General features: G+C 37.6%; 1 protein-coding gene across 1 annotated transcript in view; it reads left to right on the forward strand.

Moving 5' to 3' along the window:
• Window positions 1-4,975, forward strand: part of fipi (factor of interpulse interval) — a 40,228-nt gene extending 35,253 nt beyond the window's left edge. The window contains exon 6 of the mRNA XM_073969167.1: window positions 15-4,975. Within this exon, the coding sequence (XP_073825268.1) occupies window positions 15-349 (335 nt within the window). The 3' untranslated portion in view covers window positions 350-4,975. The remainder of the gene's footprint in view (window positions 1-14) is intronic.
• The last annotated feature ends 12,816 nt before the right edge of the window (window positions 4,976-17,791 follow it).

Consider the following 17,791-nt stretch of genomic DNA (forward strand, 5'->3'; position numbering starts at 1 on the left):
GTTTTTTCTTACAGGTGCTACATTCCTGCTTAACAATCTGGAGGAGAACACCACTTATCTGGTACGTGCCGCCTCGCGTAACGTTGCTGGTTTCAGTGATTGGACTCGTGTTGAGAAATTACGCACCAAATATAATCAGACCAGCGGTTCATCGTCCAGCGTTTGTTCATCGTTTACCCACATCTTGTGTTTCGTTTTGGTAGCCTTAATGTTAAGCTCTGATCTAACATTTGCCAATCCCATTACAGTGTTTTTGCGAGGAGCTCGTCAAATTTCAATACCACTGGGTAGTTATGGGATTGCGGGTGCAGTTGATACCGGAGATGGTGATTATAGTGGTCGCTTGTGAGTTAATCAGTAACAGTATTGTCGCCATTGTCGTCGTCGTCATCAGCAACTTCTGCATTTGGGTGCTGTTTACATTTAATTTTAAGTGGCCGCCATTAAAAAAGAAAAACAACAACGCTTAGTAAGTGCAGTGCAGTGCAGTGTGGATAGTTGGGTCTTTTGTGTTTTTCCCATTTTTCGTCATCATCGCCTTCGTTACCCTTGTCAATTTGTCTTTATAGTTTACACAAAGTGTTTCTTTATTTCTTTTTCTTCATACCAAAAAGTCCGTTAGCCTAAAGGACAAGTCGTCGGTAAGTTCCTTGGTATATTAACATCTTGTCCTGGTCTTGTTTAACAACTTGATTTGTTCTGGCCTCCGAGTAAGTTGTCATCATTTTCCATTGTTATAATTTTGTTTTTCATTTCTTACTTCCTTTGTTTCTTTCTATTAACAAAAAAGTAGAAGATTATAATAAAAGTAAAATAGCGCCTAGTAAACTTACATTTAAAATGTATTTAAGTTAAACAAAACTTTTTTCTATGTTAAGTATTCAAACAAATTAAGTATTCTATTAAAACAAATCATTAGCAACAAATGTAAATTGCAAATTCGAAAGCAGAAAAACAGCGAAAAAATTGTAAGTATTAAAGCTTAAATGTATTTTGCTTGAGTAAGCAGTTATAAAATACAAAACGAATCAAAATAAATACTGATAAATACTGAGTTGAGTTCAAGACATTCGCATGTGCAAAGTGTGAAACTCACCACTTTCCTCACACTTGAAGTCCAAAAACTGTCCCCCAGCTTGTAACGGAATCAGATGTTGGAGATGCAGGATCACGTTCTGAGCAGCCTGATGGGTTTCTTTTGAATGCTCCGGTTGTTCTTTTAACAGCCCAGATAACAATTTTTTTGAGGTCTCAGATTTCCGTTTTTTTCTGAGATTTTCTGAATATTTTTTTTTTTGGAAATTTGACGATTTCTCTAATATTTTCCTAGAAATTAGACCTATTTTCTATAAGTTTTTTTAAGAATCTCTGCACATTTTCTGAAGAATTTTAAGAATCGTCATTTCGAATACGTTCCTATTTCTAATTGATTTTTTAAGAGATTTTTTGTTCGGTTTTTGTCGAAAAACAAAATGACTGGTTATAAAATTCGCATATACAATTTTTATTTTTTTTTAATGTAAATGCAACATACAGTAATTCAAGCTAGTGTTGATAGCTTCAACATACTCGTGGCACATTGCTGCACTATTAATCACAAAATAATAACAAAGGGCAAAATCATTAGAAAGTTTGAAATTAGAAGCTTCCATAAATAGCGCATTAAAAGAAAATTGTCTCTTAGTGTTGTTTGTTCTGTACAGCGCGACACGTGTTGTGTCAATATCAAAGGCGTCAGCGCCCAAGAATTTTTTCCGATTTTTTTTCAGAAAATCTGAACTTTTCTTCAAATTTTCCAGAATTTCTTTCCGAATTCGGACTGATTTTCTTAAAAAAATCCAAATTTTTCATAGAATTTTCCAGAATTTTCTTCCAAATTCGGACCGAATTCGTCGCTAAACTCTTATATTTTTTAAGAATTTCCTTCCTTCCAACTTTCGTAACAAATTCCGTACGAATTCGGCAACAGAATCGATTTTTTTTCAGAAATTCTGTCCGAATTCAAAACTAATTCGGAAAAAATGTTACCTGGGAGTGCTTATTATTGCATTTTTGTATGTTCGTTCTTCTGCTCAATCCGTCTCTGAGTCTATCTCCAGTCGCAGGAAAGTGGCTGCTTCGAAGGGATGTAACCACAGGTCCTTTGGATTTAGATGAGTAGATTTGCCACGGCAGTCGAACAAGTGCAGTGTGTCGTGCGGGCCCATGCCGCATGCTAGACAGATGTCTTGGACGGTGCGATCGATCTTTACCAAATAAGAATTTAGGCTATTGCAATATCCAAAGCGTAGTTGAGCCAAAACTACTCTGGTTTGTCGTGACTGCTGACGCTCCACATCTGCGATAGATGGGGGATGTACTTCGAGGAATTCATTCGCATTATATTTGCTTATGGCCTTAGGAACTACGTCTGTGTGAATGATATTTAAATCTGCTTTATTTAGGGGTTCTCTCCTGTATGGGTGGAGAGCGTGGATATCCTTCTTGATGTGCCTAGGTGTATCAGGCCTACCCACCAGATGACACCAGATGGTGACACGGCAACACCCGAGCAAATACTGCAACGAAAGCTGTACTGGACGAATCGTTGCCTCCTCATGTAGATTGTCCAATGAAGACATGAGGAGGCATCCTGTTGCTGTTCTCAGGGCGGCATTCTGACAAGTTTGAACCTTTCCCCAATGCGTATCACATAATCCCGAGAACCTAACTGGAGCCGCATAGCTTATCACAGACCGACCTATCGCGTTATATGTAGTCAACAATGTTTCCTTATCTGCACCCCAAGTGCTGCCATGTAGGGACTTGAGGACCTTGTTCCTACATTTGAGCTTGTCGTAGATAGCTGCGGCATGCACAGGCGCCGTGAACGTAGTGTCGAATGTGACCCTTACAATTTTGGGGCAGCTTGTGGTGGCAATTTTGCTACCATCGACCACGACATTCAACTCTCTTCTATACTCTTTTCTTCTATTCTGACAAGTTTGAATCTTTCCTCATTGCATATCACATAATCCCGGGAACCCAACTGGAGCCACATAGCTTACCACAGACCGACCTATCGCAATATATGTAGTCAACAAGGTTTCCTTATCTGCACCACAAGTGCTGCCAGCTACATTTGAGCTTGTCGTAGATAGCTGCGGAATGCGCGGACGTCATAAACGAAGTGTCGAATGTGACCCCCTAGAATTTTGGGGCCGTTTGTGGTCGAAATTCTGTTACCATCGACCACGACATTCAACTCTCTTCTATACTGCGCCGTCCATGTGGTGCACAGAGTGGCCGTAGATTTAGTGCGGATATCTGCATATTTCTCGTGTGGAAAAAGGTAGTAAGATCGGTTAAATAGGAGTTCAATCTCTCACAGATGTCACCAGGGTAGGTACCTGACGCCAGGATCGTCCAATCATCCGCATACGTTACGATGTTGCCTGGAGGGGCGGAATACAGGAGAGGTAAAAGTTAAAAAACTCCCTGTTTCACTCTACTGGGATTGGACTTCTTGATCCTGAATTCCACGTACGACTGGCGTCCACACATATAATTGATTATCCAACGTTTCAGACTTGGCCGGAGCGTTTTCTGCTCAATGTCCTCAAACAGCGTGGAGTGCCTGATAGTATCAAAGGCTTTTGATAAATCAAACGCCTCCATCACTGTACTATGACACGGCTTATCCTTTTTGAGTCCTCGACAAATATGTGTGGAGATGGCAGGCTGCGCTGTTGTCGTGCTGTGCTGCCGCTGGGGAGGACTAGGGCCTTAAGGGTCTTTGCTACAGGCGACAAAATCAAAATCGGCCTGTACGATACACTTTTGCTGGCATCCTTGCGTGACTTCAGTAGCGGGACAACCCTGCCCAATTTCCAGACTTCGGGAACAATGAGGGTGGCTCATCCAGCTGTTTCAGCATTACCATGGAGATTCCATCAGGGCCCAACGCTTTGGATGATTTGAATGGTCCGGTGATTAGAATTAACGCAGCCCTTTACAAACTTGATAGTTTGGACAGTCTCTAGACTAGTATAATATAGTAAGAGAATCGTCTTCGCTGGATGCACTCGGAGACCATTGCTGTACCTGACAGTTGTACCAAAGCACCATGCATCAGCTCCGATAAGGTTGGTCACAATTTACCACTTATCAACACTACAACATCATCAGCTGTATGTATGGATTGCTAATATCGGTTTCGCTGTGTTTTGATACAGAACTGATGTTACACCATCCGATCCCGCCGTTTTGTAAGGCTGAAAGCTGTTAATCACCCATTGGAGTCTTTGGATGCTAATTTATCTATCATCTGTTCATACCCTTCAGTATGGGATTCAATATGGCTTGCTGATGGGCAGGGTGACTACTCTTCTGAAGCCAGGCAAAGACAACAGCAAAGGTGAATCATATGGAACAATTTCACTTTTGTAGGTAAGACCCTAGGGACTTTACTGCTCCTCAGCATAAGAGATTATTACTTTGTAGCCGATCGACAACTTTACAGATGAAATTGTACCATATACTCAAGAGATTGGGAACATACTATTGAAGTCAAAAGGGTAGTAGGCGAAGGTGAACGTGAAAAAGTGGTTACACCACCTGTACCATTAACCTGGAAATTTGGCAGAGTGGACCCGCTATTGAAGTCAGGCAAAGATCTGGACCCATCGAAGGCATTCGAACATCAATCTGCTCAAAGACATAGAATAATCCAAATTTTCAGCCATGTTTAAAAAATTGGATTACGAACTACATGTGCGGAAGCCAATCGTTTGGGGAGTTCCATAAGTGCAGTGACATAGTATTGCCCACTCCATGCAAACAGTCGAAAATCTATACTTGGATGCCAGAGACAATGGAACACATGGTATGACCAGGAGTTTCATGCTGATGCCGAAAAGAAAAATGCGACATATAGCGCACGTGAGATTTTTTAGTAGAATAGGAGAGAGAAGAAACGTCTTTTCTGCATCAAAAAGAGAGAAATGGAAAAGCAGTAGTGTGAAAAAACCAGATGTGCAGGAGGCAGAATGAAGTCCGACAATTCTGCCAAAGAGTGAAACGTCAAAGTGATGGCTTTGGGACAGGCAGGTCCTTCTGTAGAGACCAGCAAGGTAATTTGGTAACTGATACAGATAGCGTGCTCAGGATATGGTAAGATCATTTTTCCAATACTAGCGAATATGATGAAGTCATCACTGATTCAATCCCAGAAGATAGTATTCAATGTATACCGCCCGGCCAAGATGAAGTAAAGGCAACAAAAAATTGGTTGAAGAATAATAAGGCAGCAGGAGCTGTTGGCATACTAGCCGAGCTGTTAAAAACCGGAGGCGACACGCAGTTAAGGTGTAGTTAGCACAAGAAAAGAGATAAGACTGTGTGCTCTAATTATAGGGGCATATGTATGTCCGCCCCCTATTGCTATAAGGTAGTGTCAGGGATAATGTGTGAACGACTAAAGCCTATGGTCAACGAAATAATTTTACCATGCCAATTCAGCTTTAGACCTGGCAAATTCATCTGTTGGCCAGATATTTATCCTGCTGCAAATCTTTTTGTAGATTATAGAGCAGCATTCGACAACCCCTTTCGTTCAAAGGTATATCAAGCCCCATGTCTGAATTTGGTATCTCCGCAAAGATCATACGGCTTTGTAAGATGACTCTAACTGACACTCGATCCTTAGTTCAGTACCAAAAGAGGTTTCAGATAAGGAGACAGCCTTTCGTGTGATCTTCAACATCCTGCTGGAAAGGGCTATGCGACATGTAAATTCCAAAGAAATGGCACATTATGCATACATAGCCAGATGTTACTTGCTGATGATATTGACGATCAGTAAAGGAAGTAACTGATACCTTCGGAAAGGGTGATAGGAGAATCTGCTGAAGTGTGCCTGTCAGTAAACAGCGTCAGGATCATGCTGATGGTATCGACGCGCAATGCATCCACAGAACACCGACCAACTGTGGAAGTTGATTCCTATAATTTTAGGTAGTGAGAGACTTCGTCTTCCTAGGCACCGCCATAAGCACCACAAACAACATCAGTTGTGAAATAAGAATAAAAGTATAGTATCGACCGACAGATGATACTATGGCTTCAGCAAGCAGTTTAAAAACAAAGCCACATCTAGACAAATAAAAATAGCACTTTACAAAACTCTGATACTAACCGTACTTAGGTAATTTTCCGAAGCCTGGGAACTTGCGCAAGTAGATAAGGCAGTGCTTGTTGTGTTCGAGCTAAAAATTGTTCGAAAGATCTACAGGCTAACCTGCGTTGATGTAGAATATCGACTAGAGGTGGGCGCGTGTCGTGCCGTGAGTAGTGCGAGTTCGTGCCTTCTCGAAAAACGCCGTGTTTGTGCGTGTCGTGCCGGAATACATTTTTGGACGTGCGTGATCGTGTTTTTTTGTTCGACACGGTTTTGCACGACACGACTAAACACGATCTGCACTATGTGACACGATCGTGCTAAATTTTTGGTCTCCCTTTAGAAGTCGTGCAAGAGACCAGAGTATGAGTAAAAAACTATGATGTTTGTTTGCAAATTGCAATTAGTTTTGTTCATGAGAGAAGCAAACACATAAACTACCCAGAGGGTTAACGCAATATACTCTCTTTGCAAATCAGATGTTTTTCTGACTGTATTATCTGTTATGGATGATGTTATTGAAAAACATCCTCTCCAAATTGGGAAAACTGTTCGACTACCCAAAAAACGTTGTAAGATATTTTAAACACTTTTCATTGCTAGAACCTCTATTGGGTTTTCATAAAATATTCAAAGAGTGTTCCGAAAAATTAAACTCGGAAAAGTACCCTATTATGCATATTTTAGCGCGTTGGGCTAAAAAACGTTGGAAAGTCTGCTCAATTGATACCATTGACTCTCAATTCATGAAAGATTTGAAAGCTAAAACTAAACAATCATGCTTAAACGCTTTGTACCAACAATGACACATCTTATAGGGAGGTTTTTAATTCCGCCGTTTAAGGAGATGAATTTTTTATTAGCTAATGTAAAAGCAAATGCAAGCAATAGGGTGCCACCGTGGTGCAATGGTATGCACACCCGCCTTGCACACATAAGGTCGTGGGTTCGATTCCCCGGTCAGGCAACACCAAAACACTTTTCAACGGTGGCAAAATACCCCTCAGTAATGCTGGCGACGTTTCCTGAGTATTTCAGCCATGTACAACTTCTCTACAAAAGTGGTGTCTTAGACACGCCGTTCGGACTCGGCGATAAACTGTAGGTCCCATATCATTGAGCTAATATGAATCGGGGTGCACTCATTGATATGAGAGAAGTCTCCCTTGTCCCTTATGGGATGTTTGTGGAACAATTATATATATGTAAAAGCAATCATGAGCAGGAAATAACAATGCCACATTTACACGAATTTTCAGTTTTTCGATCAAAATGGCAAAAAGGCGAAAGATGAAAAAGTCTCCATTTGATACATATTATCAAGTGCCGTATCTAGCCAGACTGATGTTCTAAACTTTTGGATACAGTCTGATCTAAAATATTTAAAACAATTAGCCAGGAAATTTTTGGCTATACCCGTCAGCTCAGCAACGAACGAGAGATTTTTTCCACATATGAAAATACTCTCAACGAAAGACTAGACTTTTGAGTTCTAACTTGGACAAAATAATGTTTTTAAATAGGAATAGAAAAATTAGAAGTACATATGAATATTTATACCCACAGCCTTTAGGCTAAAGAGGGTATTTACACTTTGATACGACCAGAAATGTGCCTCATCGAAATAAAGGTTTTAGACCCCAAGTATTTTCAGACAATTTTGCGTAGATCTTGCAATGTCCGTCCGTCTGTCTGGCTGTCTGGTGCGCACGATAACTCTTGAACAGATCAATCGATTCGGTTCAAATTCGAAATATTTTGTCCAGATTTGATTTAAGTTCGAAGATGGGGCATATAGGTCCACTCCTTCAGGTACCTCCCCCACAAATGTTCAAAAATTGTCGCAAAACTTGTGCGCACGATAACTCTTGTAGGGAGTAACGGAATTGAACCATACTTTGCATATGGTAATACTACCTCTAGGCATACATTAGGTTCGAATATGGATTATATCGGTCCACTCCCTCAGGAACCTTCCACACAAAATTTGAAATAAGTGCAGTTTAGTGATACCTCACAAATCGTTATGAAATTTTTTGTAGCAGGATGTTCGTGCGGCTCCCGTTACGTCATTGTAATTTTTTCGAGGGCAAGTCCATAGTTCCCGAGATAATCGCGCATAACCTCAAAAAACATTGCACTATGTCGCGAGTTCAAATAAACCGTGGCCAAATATAAAAGGAGTTGGCGTCGGCAGATGAATTTTGGTATAAATATGTACTTATAGTTCACTGACAATGTCGAGAGCAAAAAATTGGGAAGGTCGGTCCACGTTTTGGGATAGTCCCCATCCAACGGTACTTCTTAATGTTTCGGTATTTTGAATATTTTAGCTGAACTTATCTACAAAATTGGTTGAATTTTGAGATGCGGGGTTTTCACTTTACAAAAAACTTTTCCGGTAAAAATTATGGACATAGGTCTACGTTATGATATAGACCCCATATAACGGTATCTCCCGATTTTCATAATTTTGAAGATTTTACATATGTTTCATACCCAAATACGACGAAATTTTGCATTGAGGGTTCCCAATGGACCAAAAGACTTTTCTGATAAAAATTATGTACATAGGTCCACGTTTTGATATAGCTCCAATAGAACGGTATCGCCCGATTTTCGATATTTTCAAGGTTTTAGCCACATTAAACAACCAATGTAGCTGATATTTGGTATTTAGTCTTTGCCAGGTCTTGCGAAATATTTTTACAGATAATTGTTGGTATTGGTTCGCGTTTTGATATAACCCCCGTGGAACGGTACCGCCCAATTTACGAGTTTTTAAGGTTTTAGCCACATTATCCACCCAAAATTACAGAAATTTGGTGTTCAGTCTTCATATATTTTTTTGAGTTTATTGAATACATCAAAATTTTGTCTTCAAATAAGAGAATTTTCCTTAAAATTTTGTTGACCTATTAATGGTCAATAAACGGCACATTTTTTGTTAAAAATCGAAATTTTGACTTTGTATTCTTTTCCTTGACGGTGTATTCTTTTTCGGGCACAAGGCTATACTTTTTGAGATAATGGCCCTGGATTACGTCCAAATATTGAACGTACATCGTACTACTCCTTAGGGTATCTCCCACACAAAATTTGGAACATGTAAAGTTTAAGGTTTTTTTATACCCTCAGCATTTATGCTAACGAGGGTATATACACTTTCATACGGGCAAAATGTGCCTCATCGAAATAATGGTTTTATACCCCAAGTATGCTTGGACGAAATGTGTTTCAGACAATTTGGAGTCGATTTAGCAATGTCCGTCCGTTTGTCTGGCTAGCTGGTGCGCACGATAACACTCGAACGGATAAACCGATTTGGTCTAAAAGTTGGCTATCGCAATATTTTGTCCAAACTTAGTTTAAGTTTGAAGATGGGTTATATCGGTCCACTCCTTCCGATACCTCCCCCACAAAAGTTCGAAAATGTTCGGAAAATTTGTGCGCACGATAACTCTTGAAGGGAGTAACCGACTTGGTCCATACTTTGCACATAGTGAAATTTCTACCAAGCTTAGATGAGGTTCCAATATGGACTCCATTGGTGCACGACTTCGGGTACCTCCCACACAAAATTTTTGAAAAGTTCAGTTTAGGACCTGCACTCGACTCGTTTTGATTTTTGATGTATCCACTTGTATTCACGGCCCTCCATACGACGGTACAAGTTTCATCAGGGGCAAGCCCATACTTCTTGGCAAAATAGCCTGAAAGGTGCAAAAAACCCATATGACACCATAGCCCATACTTAACACATCCTAATATATCTGCCAGGTATAGATCAGGTTCGAATATGAACTATATTTGTCCACTCCTTCGTGTACCTCCCACACAAAATTTCGGATAAGTTCACTTTAAGACCTGCTCTCGAATCACTTTGAGTTTTGTTGAAGCAACTTCCATTCACTGACCCAATTACGATGGTACAATTTTTTCAGGGGCAAGTAAATACTTTTTGAGAAAATAGCCCGAAAGTTGTAAAAATCTCTATGACACCATGTGTAATGGCTGGAGCGCACTATAGCACTCGAAGTGGTCAACGGATTTGGTCCAAAATTTGACTCACAGTTGCAATTCACATAGGCTGAGGGTATATCTCTGTCGGCAAAGCCGACTGATACTTTTTTACTTGTTTTTGAACAAATAAATGTACACCTATATCGATTTCTCTTTTTTTTGTAATTTCGTGCGTGAGTGTGCGTGTTCGTGCCTTCTCGAAAAACGCCGTGTTTGTGCGTGAATGTGCATAAAAATTTTGGTCCGTGTTCGTGCATGTTCGTGCCTAATTTTTTAGGCACGCGCCCATCTCTAATATCGACGTCGTATGAACCACGAGGTGTATCGGCTATACAACGACATTAGTATAGTTGAACGTATCGAGATATAACGATTCGCATTACAAATAGAATAATTCAAATTACAAATGGAATAATTCGAATTACAAATGGAATCCTCGAATTACAAATGAAATGTTACGAATTACAACTAAAATGTTTCGATTTACATCTGAAAAAGGTGTAGAATGGCTGATGTGAAAATTTGCTCTCGGATGGGGTACCCGCTTTGTTTCAAACTTTGAACATTCTAAGATTTTTCAAATGTATATCGTTCACACATCTTTATTGATTTTATCGCAACACGTGGTTACTTTAGTAATGGGAGAATTTCATACCTCTCAAACTATGGAACCAAAATTGTGGACTTTGGCATTGTGTGCTGTGCTGCTTTCAAGTCTCTAAACTTAACCAAAAAAAGTAATGGCGTTATTCTCTGCGATCTTCGAATTGAGCTAACTTAAGGCTACAACTTATAGTGTGCTTTAGGGTCTCTAGTTGATGTGTCACTATGTAATTCCAACGTTACCATCCTCAGGCCGTTCTTAGGCTCCAAGCAGTATTAAAGGCAATTTTCAGGATCAAAAAGAATTTCTAGACGGTCCTTAGCGTGTAAATTTTAGCGTTGCTGCACACCCTTTAATTCTAACTTTAACATGACTGCTTTATTAATTTGCAATTACGCATTTGTTGTTGATCCTTATAGATTTCTTACTTTAAAATAAATAAACTAAGCATCTGTTAAAACCATTAAAATTACTTTTATAAATACTGTCTAAATCAACCAAAAATAACATTAAATATATTTACCTAAATATACATTATTATATTAGTATTAATATATATCTTATGTTGCTTAAGAAGAAAGATGATTCCATAACTGTAACAAATCATTATTTGGCTTTAGAAATGCATTCCAAATACAATAAAATAAGCTTGTAACAACATTTATACCTACGTAAATACTACTTACACACATACATTACCACAAACAGCCTTAAGTGTACTTTAAAGCGAAAATATGCAGACAAGGCATACTACATACATACAAACTTACTTTATTATTTCATATGAATTTGTCAAAGTGCTTTAGAATGAAACAACATCCAAATAAAACAACAAACAAAAATTAATGAAATAATATATTTATACATATAATATTAATGTTTATTCCAATTAAAATTAGAAAATATTTCAACAATTTATATTTATATAAATGTCGATATTGCCTCTCTTGTTCATACATACTCGAGTATTAATTACAAATATAAAATATATACATAATTTTAATACATTTCGTATCTATGACATTAATACAAATGTATGAATATAATTAATAGTTTTATTTGTAATTGAAAATGTTATTACAGAGTTATTTGAAGAATGATGGACACACATGAAAGCCAATTCCAAAATTAAAGTCAACAAAACTAAATTAATCACATTGAATTGAATTTTCATTATAGGTAACGATAAAAATAGCAAAACTAAAATAAATAAATGAATTAAATAATTTGCATATTTCCACAACATGTATACATAAGTCAACATATTTTCATATACAGTGCATAAATCTTTGACTTGCAAAACGGGAAGCAACCAAATTTCTTTCTGTGTTGTATTGAAATTGACTAATATTTCACGTATTTTGATGTTTTTTGCAACATTTTATTGACATGTATAATGGACATTATATGTGTCAAACTGACAATATATTTTTTCATCAATCATTAAAACTTTGAATTGAAAACAATAATCTTAACTTACCACCAATGAATAATAATTTTTACAAACTTATATTTTTTAATTAAATCAAAAACATAAACAATTACGACAAATAAAAATAATCAACCAAAAACGCCAAGTAAAAATAATTTTGAGAATTTATAAAAAAACAAATTAATGTGTCAAAAATTTACACAAAACTAGTAACAAAAATATTTAATTATTAACAAAAGAGCCAAGCCTATATTTGCCCTTATAAAAAATAAACGTATTTATAATTTACATAAAAATTATATTATTATAATATTGACTTACAATTTGTAAAACTCCAGAAAAAAGTTTAAATAAAATATTATTAATAAAAATAAAGGCAATTTATATGAATCAAACCGCTGTATATTTATAACTAAAAGGCAGCAGCATCTTGTAAGTACGATCATATTATATATAACAAGTGAGCAAAGGCTACAGTCGGGACGGGGCCGACCATGTGATACCCTACACCACTACCCCTGTGCATAAACTTTTCACTGGTAAACATTTCTTTTAGGGAATATAATCCGACTACCAGCAAACATAATATGTCTCTTTCTCTATGGGACCCCCATAAGCAACCAAAATTTCGTGACCATCCGATCAAAATTGCGACCTGTAGCGTGATTGCAATAAATGCAATAATTGGATGCATTACCAACTATTGTGGTATCTCCTTTGTTTGACCACCTTCGCCAACCTACTTTACACCAATGTAAAGGTAACATTTTCTTCTTCCATTGACAGTCGTTGCCGTTGGAATACCCCTACTAGAAGCCGATATATTGACAAAAAATAAAACTTTGAATTTGTCCCACATGAGTTTTTCCCCATTCCGACCCCTAAATATTATCAGACTATCACCAAAATTGATAGGCTTTTTCCACTGTGGGGACCCCATCAACTCCCAAAAAATTCGTGACGATCCGATCAAAATTGCGACCTGTAGCGTGATTACAAAAAATTCGGAAAATGGGATGCATTACCGACTATTGCGATATCCCTGTTTTTTGACCATCTACGACAACCTACTTTACATCGTTGTAAAGGTGATATTTTCTACTTTCCTTGCCAGGTTTTGCTTTTGATATACCTCTTAAAGAAACAGAGATATTGGCTTTGAAATAAAATATGGATATTTTCTCAAAATAAGTTTTTGCCCATTCCAACCCCTGAATATTATCCGACCATAAGCAAAATCAATAGGCTTCTTCTTCTGTGGGATCCCCATTAACCCCCAAAATTTCGTGACAATCCGATCAGAATTGCGACCTGTAGCGCGATTTCGAAAAAATTGAAAAATGGGATGTATTACCGTCTATTGCTATATCACCGGTTTTAGGCCACCTACGCCAACCTACTTTGCATCATTGTAAAGAGCGGATATTCTACTTTTATAGTCAGGCTTTGCTTTTGGAACCTATCCATCCAGAGCTGTGATATTCGTCATTATAAATAAAATCGCAAAAATGAAAAGTATGGTTGTATTAGCGACTATTGCGATATCTTCGTTGTTTGACCACCTACGACAACCTACTTTATATCGTTGTAAAGGTGATATTTTCTTCTTTCATTAGCAGGTTATGCTTTTGATATACCCCTTATAGATGCGGAGACATTCGCTTTGAAATAAAACGTTGACTTTTTCCCCAAATAAGTTTTTGCCCATTCCGACCCCTGAATATTATCCGACCATCACCAAAATCAATAGGCTTCTTCCCCTCCGGGACCCTCATCAACACTCAAAATTTGGTGACGATCCGATCAAAATTGCGACCTGTAGCGTGATTACAAGGTTTAGATGGACAGACGGACTGACGGACGGACACACATAGCCAGATCGACTCAGCTCGTCGAGACATTCATTTTGGTATATATAAGTATGGGTCTATGACCATTATTTCGATGCGTTACAAACTTTTTGGCCAAAACCAACTTATAATACCCTCCCCACATAGTGGTGTAGGGTATAAAAATTAACGTTCGTACTAGGGATATGTAAGTCGACTTCCGATTAATAGCTTAATCAACTTTTGCTGTCGAAGTCGAGTTTTGACTGGAAGGGAAATCCCATAAGACCCGGTCCACACTAGAGTGATTTCATTGAAAAAATTGCATGAAATTATGCGTCTCTAAATCGACCTCCATGGTATAGTAATATCATAAAATTGCTGTAGTGGGGAATTCGATTTAAGAACACCTAACTTCATGAAATTTTTAATGAAATTCACGCTAGTGTGGACCGGGACTATCCGATTATTATGTAATCGATTTTCGATTTTGCCTGTAGCTTTTAAGTGGGGTACACACGATCAGTTTTGACTGTCAGTTTTGCTCAAATAATCGGTTGCTTGCCAGTGTGGCCGTTCATTTTTGTCAGTCATCAGGCAACCACAAAATATGTTGTGGTTGCTGGACAGTTTGACATTTATCGATATTTCCGAAAAATCGACAGTCAAACTGATCGTGTGTACTCCGCTTTAGTTTACTTTGTTTTACAGTTTTCTGATAGCTTTAAAATCATCTGTGAAAAGAATCAAAATAAAAGTCAAAAATTAAAACTGGAAAATTAGTAAAATGTCGAAAGTCGAGTTTTAGGACAACTAAAATAAAGACCGAAAATCTAATTTTTTGTTTTAGACCAAAATAGATAAATCGAAAATCGATTATTGCTTATCATTACCTATCGCTAGTCGTGCGTGTATCAAAAACTCAACCAATGTAGAAACGATTTGTTTCGTTTTTGTTTTAAAATGTTTATATTTGTCCAATGAAGGTTTTGCTTCGCTTTATTTTTTAAACATCTAAACTTTTTGAAGAAATTCATCTTCTTCTTATATATAAAAATCAATGTTTGTATGTTCCATATAGACTCAAAAACGGCTAAACCGATTTTTCAGTTTGATAATTAACCGACCATGCCCAATTTTTATACCATCCACCATATTATGGAGGGTATAATTAAAATTGCCATTCCGTTTGTAACACATTGAAATATTCATTGGAGAGTCTATGGAGAGTGCCACCGTGGTTCAATGGTATGCACGCCCGCCTTGCACGCTGAAGGTCGTGGGTTCGATTTCCCGGCCGGGCACCATCAAACATTTTTCAGCGGTGGCTGAATACCACTCAGTAATGTTGGCGACATTTCCTGAGTATTTCAGCTATGTAAAACTTCTCTACAAAGTGGTGTCTTAAGACAAGCCGTTCGGACTCGTCGATAAACAGTAGGTCCCATATCATTTAGCTAATATGAATCGGGGTGCACTCACTGATATGAGAGAAGTCTCCCTTGTCCCTTCCGGGATATTTGTGGAACAATTATTATTATTATGACTCTATGGAGTATATATGGTATGGAAGTTTCTATTACCCCTAGGATGTTTGGTATTGCATTGTTATTTTGAAAGTTTTAGCCTTAGTACCACACCGACATGGCTGAAATTTGGTACTTAGTCTTCGTTGTGGATATAAAACATTCCACCAGAATTTTTTTGGTATAGATCCACTCCTTTAAGCCTCAATTTTCCACCGAAATGGTTGAAATTTGGTATTTAGTCTTCGTTGGTGGTATAAAACTTTCCACCTGAAATTTGTCGGTACAAGTCCACGCCTTCATATCGCCCCCATAGAACGGTACCTCCCTATTTTCGGTATTTTGAAGGTTGTGGCCCCAACAACCCACCGAAATGGCTAAAATTTGGTATTTAGTCTTCGTTGGAGGTACACAACTTTTCCCCTGGAATTTGTCGGTACAAGTCCACGCCTTCATATCGCCCCCATAGAACGGTACCTCCCTATTTTCGATATTTTGAAGGTTGTGGCCCCAACAACCCACCGAAATGGCTAAAATTTGGTATTTAGTCTATGTTGGAGGTAAGAACCTTTCCGACTGAAAATCGTCGTTATAGGCACACATTTCAAAGTAGCCCCCATAGAACGGTACCTCCCGATGTTCGTAATTCTGAAAATTGTGACGTCAATATCCCACCGAAGTGACCGACATTCGTTATTTAGTCTTCCATAGGGTTATAAAATATTCCTGAAGAAAAGCGTACCTCTTGATTTTCGGTTTTTTGTAGGCATTAGCCATATTATCGTACCGAAATATCGGAAATTTGGTCTTTAGTCTTCTGTCCGCCAGAAATTTGACAGTATAGATCGACGTTGTGATGTTACCCCCCACAGAACGGTACCTCCTAAATTTCGCTATTTCGAAAGAAAAATCACTCGTTTTATGAAATGTTATAAGAATATGCCAATAGGGAAATCTAAAAAACAATGTTTAACAATAATTGTTATTTCAAGACGTCAATTTTTTAATGTTGTTATTGCGGTGAATCTTAATATATAAAAGAACTTAGTGATAAGTGAGTGACAGATCATCGCCCAGACGTAACGGGTAAAGCTACACCTTTTTCAGATGTAATTCGTAACATTCATTTGTAATTCGAATTATTCCATTTGTAATTCGAATTATTCTATTTGCAATTCAAATTATTCCATTTGTAATTCGAATTATTCCATTTGAAATTCAAATTATTCCATTTGTAATTCGAATTATTCCATTTGAAATTCGAATTATTCCATTTGTAATTCGAATTATTTCATTTGTAATTCGACTTATTTTATTTGAAATTACACAGAAATTATTCGAATTACAAATGGAATAATTCGAACATGAAAGCACAACTAAATGGGAAAATCCTCATTGTTGTTGTAAAATACAAAACAAAAATCTATTTGAAAGAAGAAAAGTTCGAGGACATCGAAGCCGCTCCACATCCGATATGTCTGAAGAGCCTTTACCGAAGGCGAAACATGCATGTCACATAGTGGTGGGTGTGTGGGTTCGAATCGTCGGCTTTCCCTTTTCACTTGCATTATAGATCATAAAGCTCGATTAAAAAATTAAAAAATTAATCTTAAAAAATGATCTTCGCCTAAAAAGGCAAAAAAAATTTTTCAAATAAATAAAATCAACTGAGCCAGGCTGGGGTTTGAACCCACGTCCTTGAAAAACACAGGAAAAAAGTGTTGTCACGGCGTGTTAGCGTTCAGAGCCAAACTCATAACTTTCGAAGGCAGCGCTAAGCGTTTGTCATGAAAGCACAACTAAATGGGAAAATCCTCATTGTTGTTGTAAAATACAAAACAAAAATCTATTTGAAAGAAGAAAAGTTCGAGGACATCGAAGCCGCTCCACATCCGATATGTCTGAAGAGCCTTTACCGAAGGCGAAACATGCATGTCACATAGTGGTGGGTGTGTGGGTTCGAATCATCGGCTTTCCTTTTTCACTTGCATTATAGATCATAAAGCTCGATTAAAAAAATAAAAAACAAATGCAATAATTCGAATTACAAATGGAATAATTCAAACTTCAAATGAAATAATTCGAATTACAAATGAAATATTTCGAATTACAAATGGAATAATTCGAATTACAAATGGAATAATTCGAATTACAAATGTAATGTTACGAATTACAAATAGAATTCCCGAATTACAATTAAAATAATTCGAATTACATCTG

Source organism: Musca autumnalis, unplaced genomic scaffold (assembly GCF_047663935.1).
Source record: "Musca autumnalis isolate F117 unplaced genomic scaffold, ASM4766393v1 scaffold_2, whole genome shotgun sequence".
NCBI classification, from domain to species: domain Eukaryota; kingdom Metazoa; phylum Arthropoda; class Insecta; order Diptera; family Muscidae; genus Musca; species Musca autumnalis.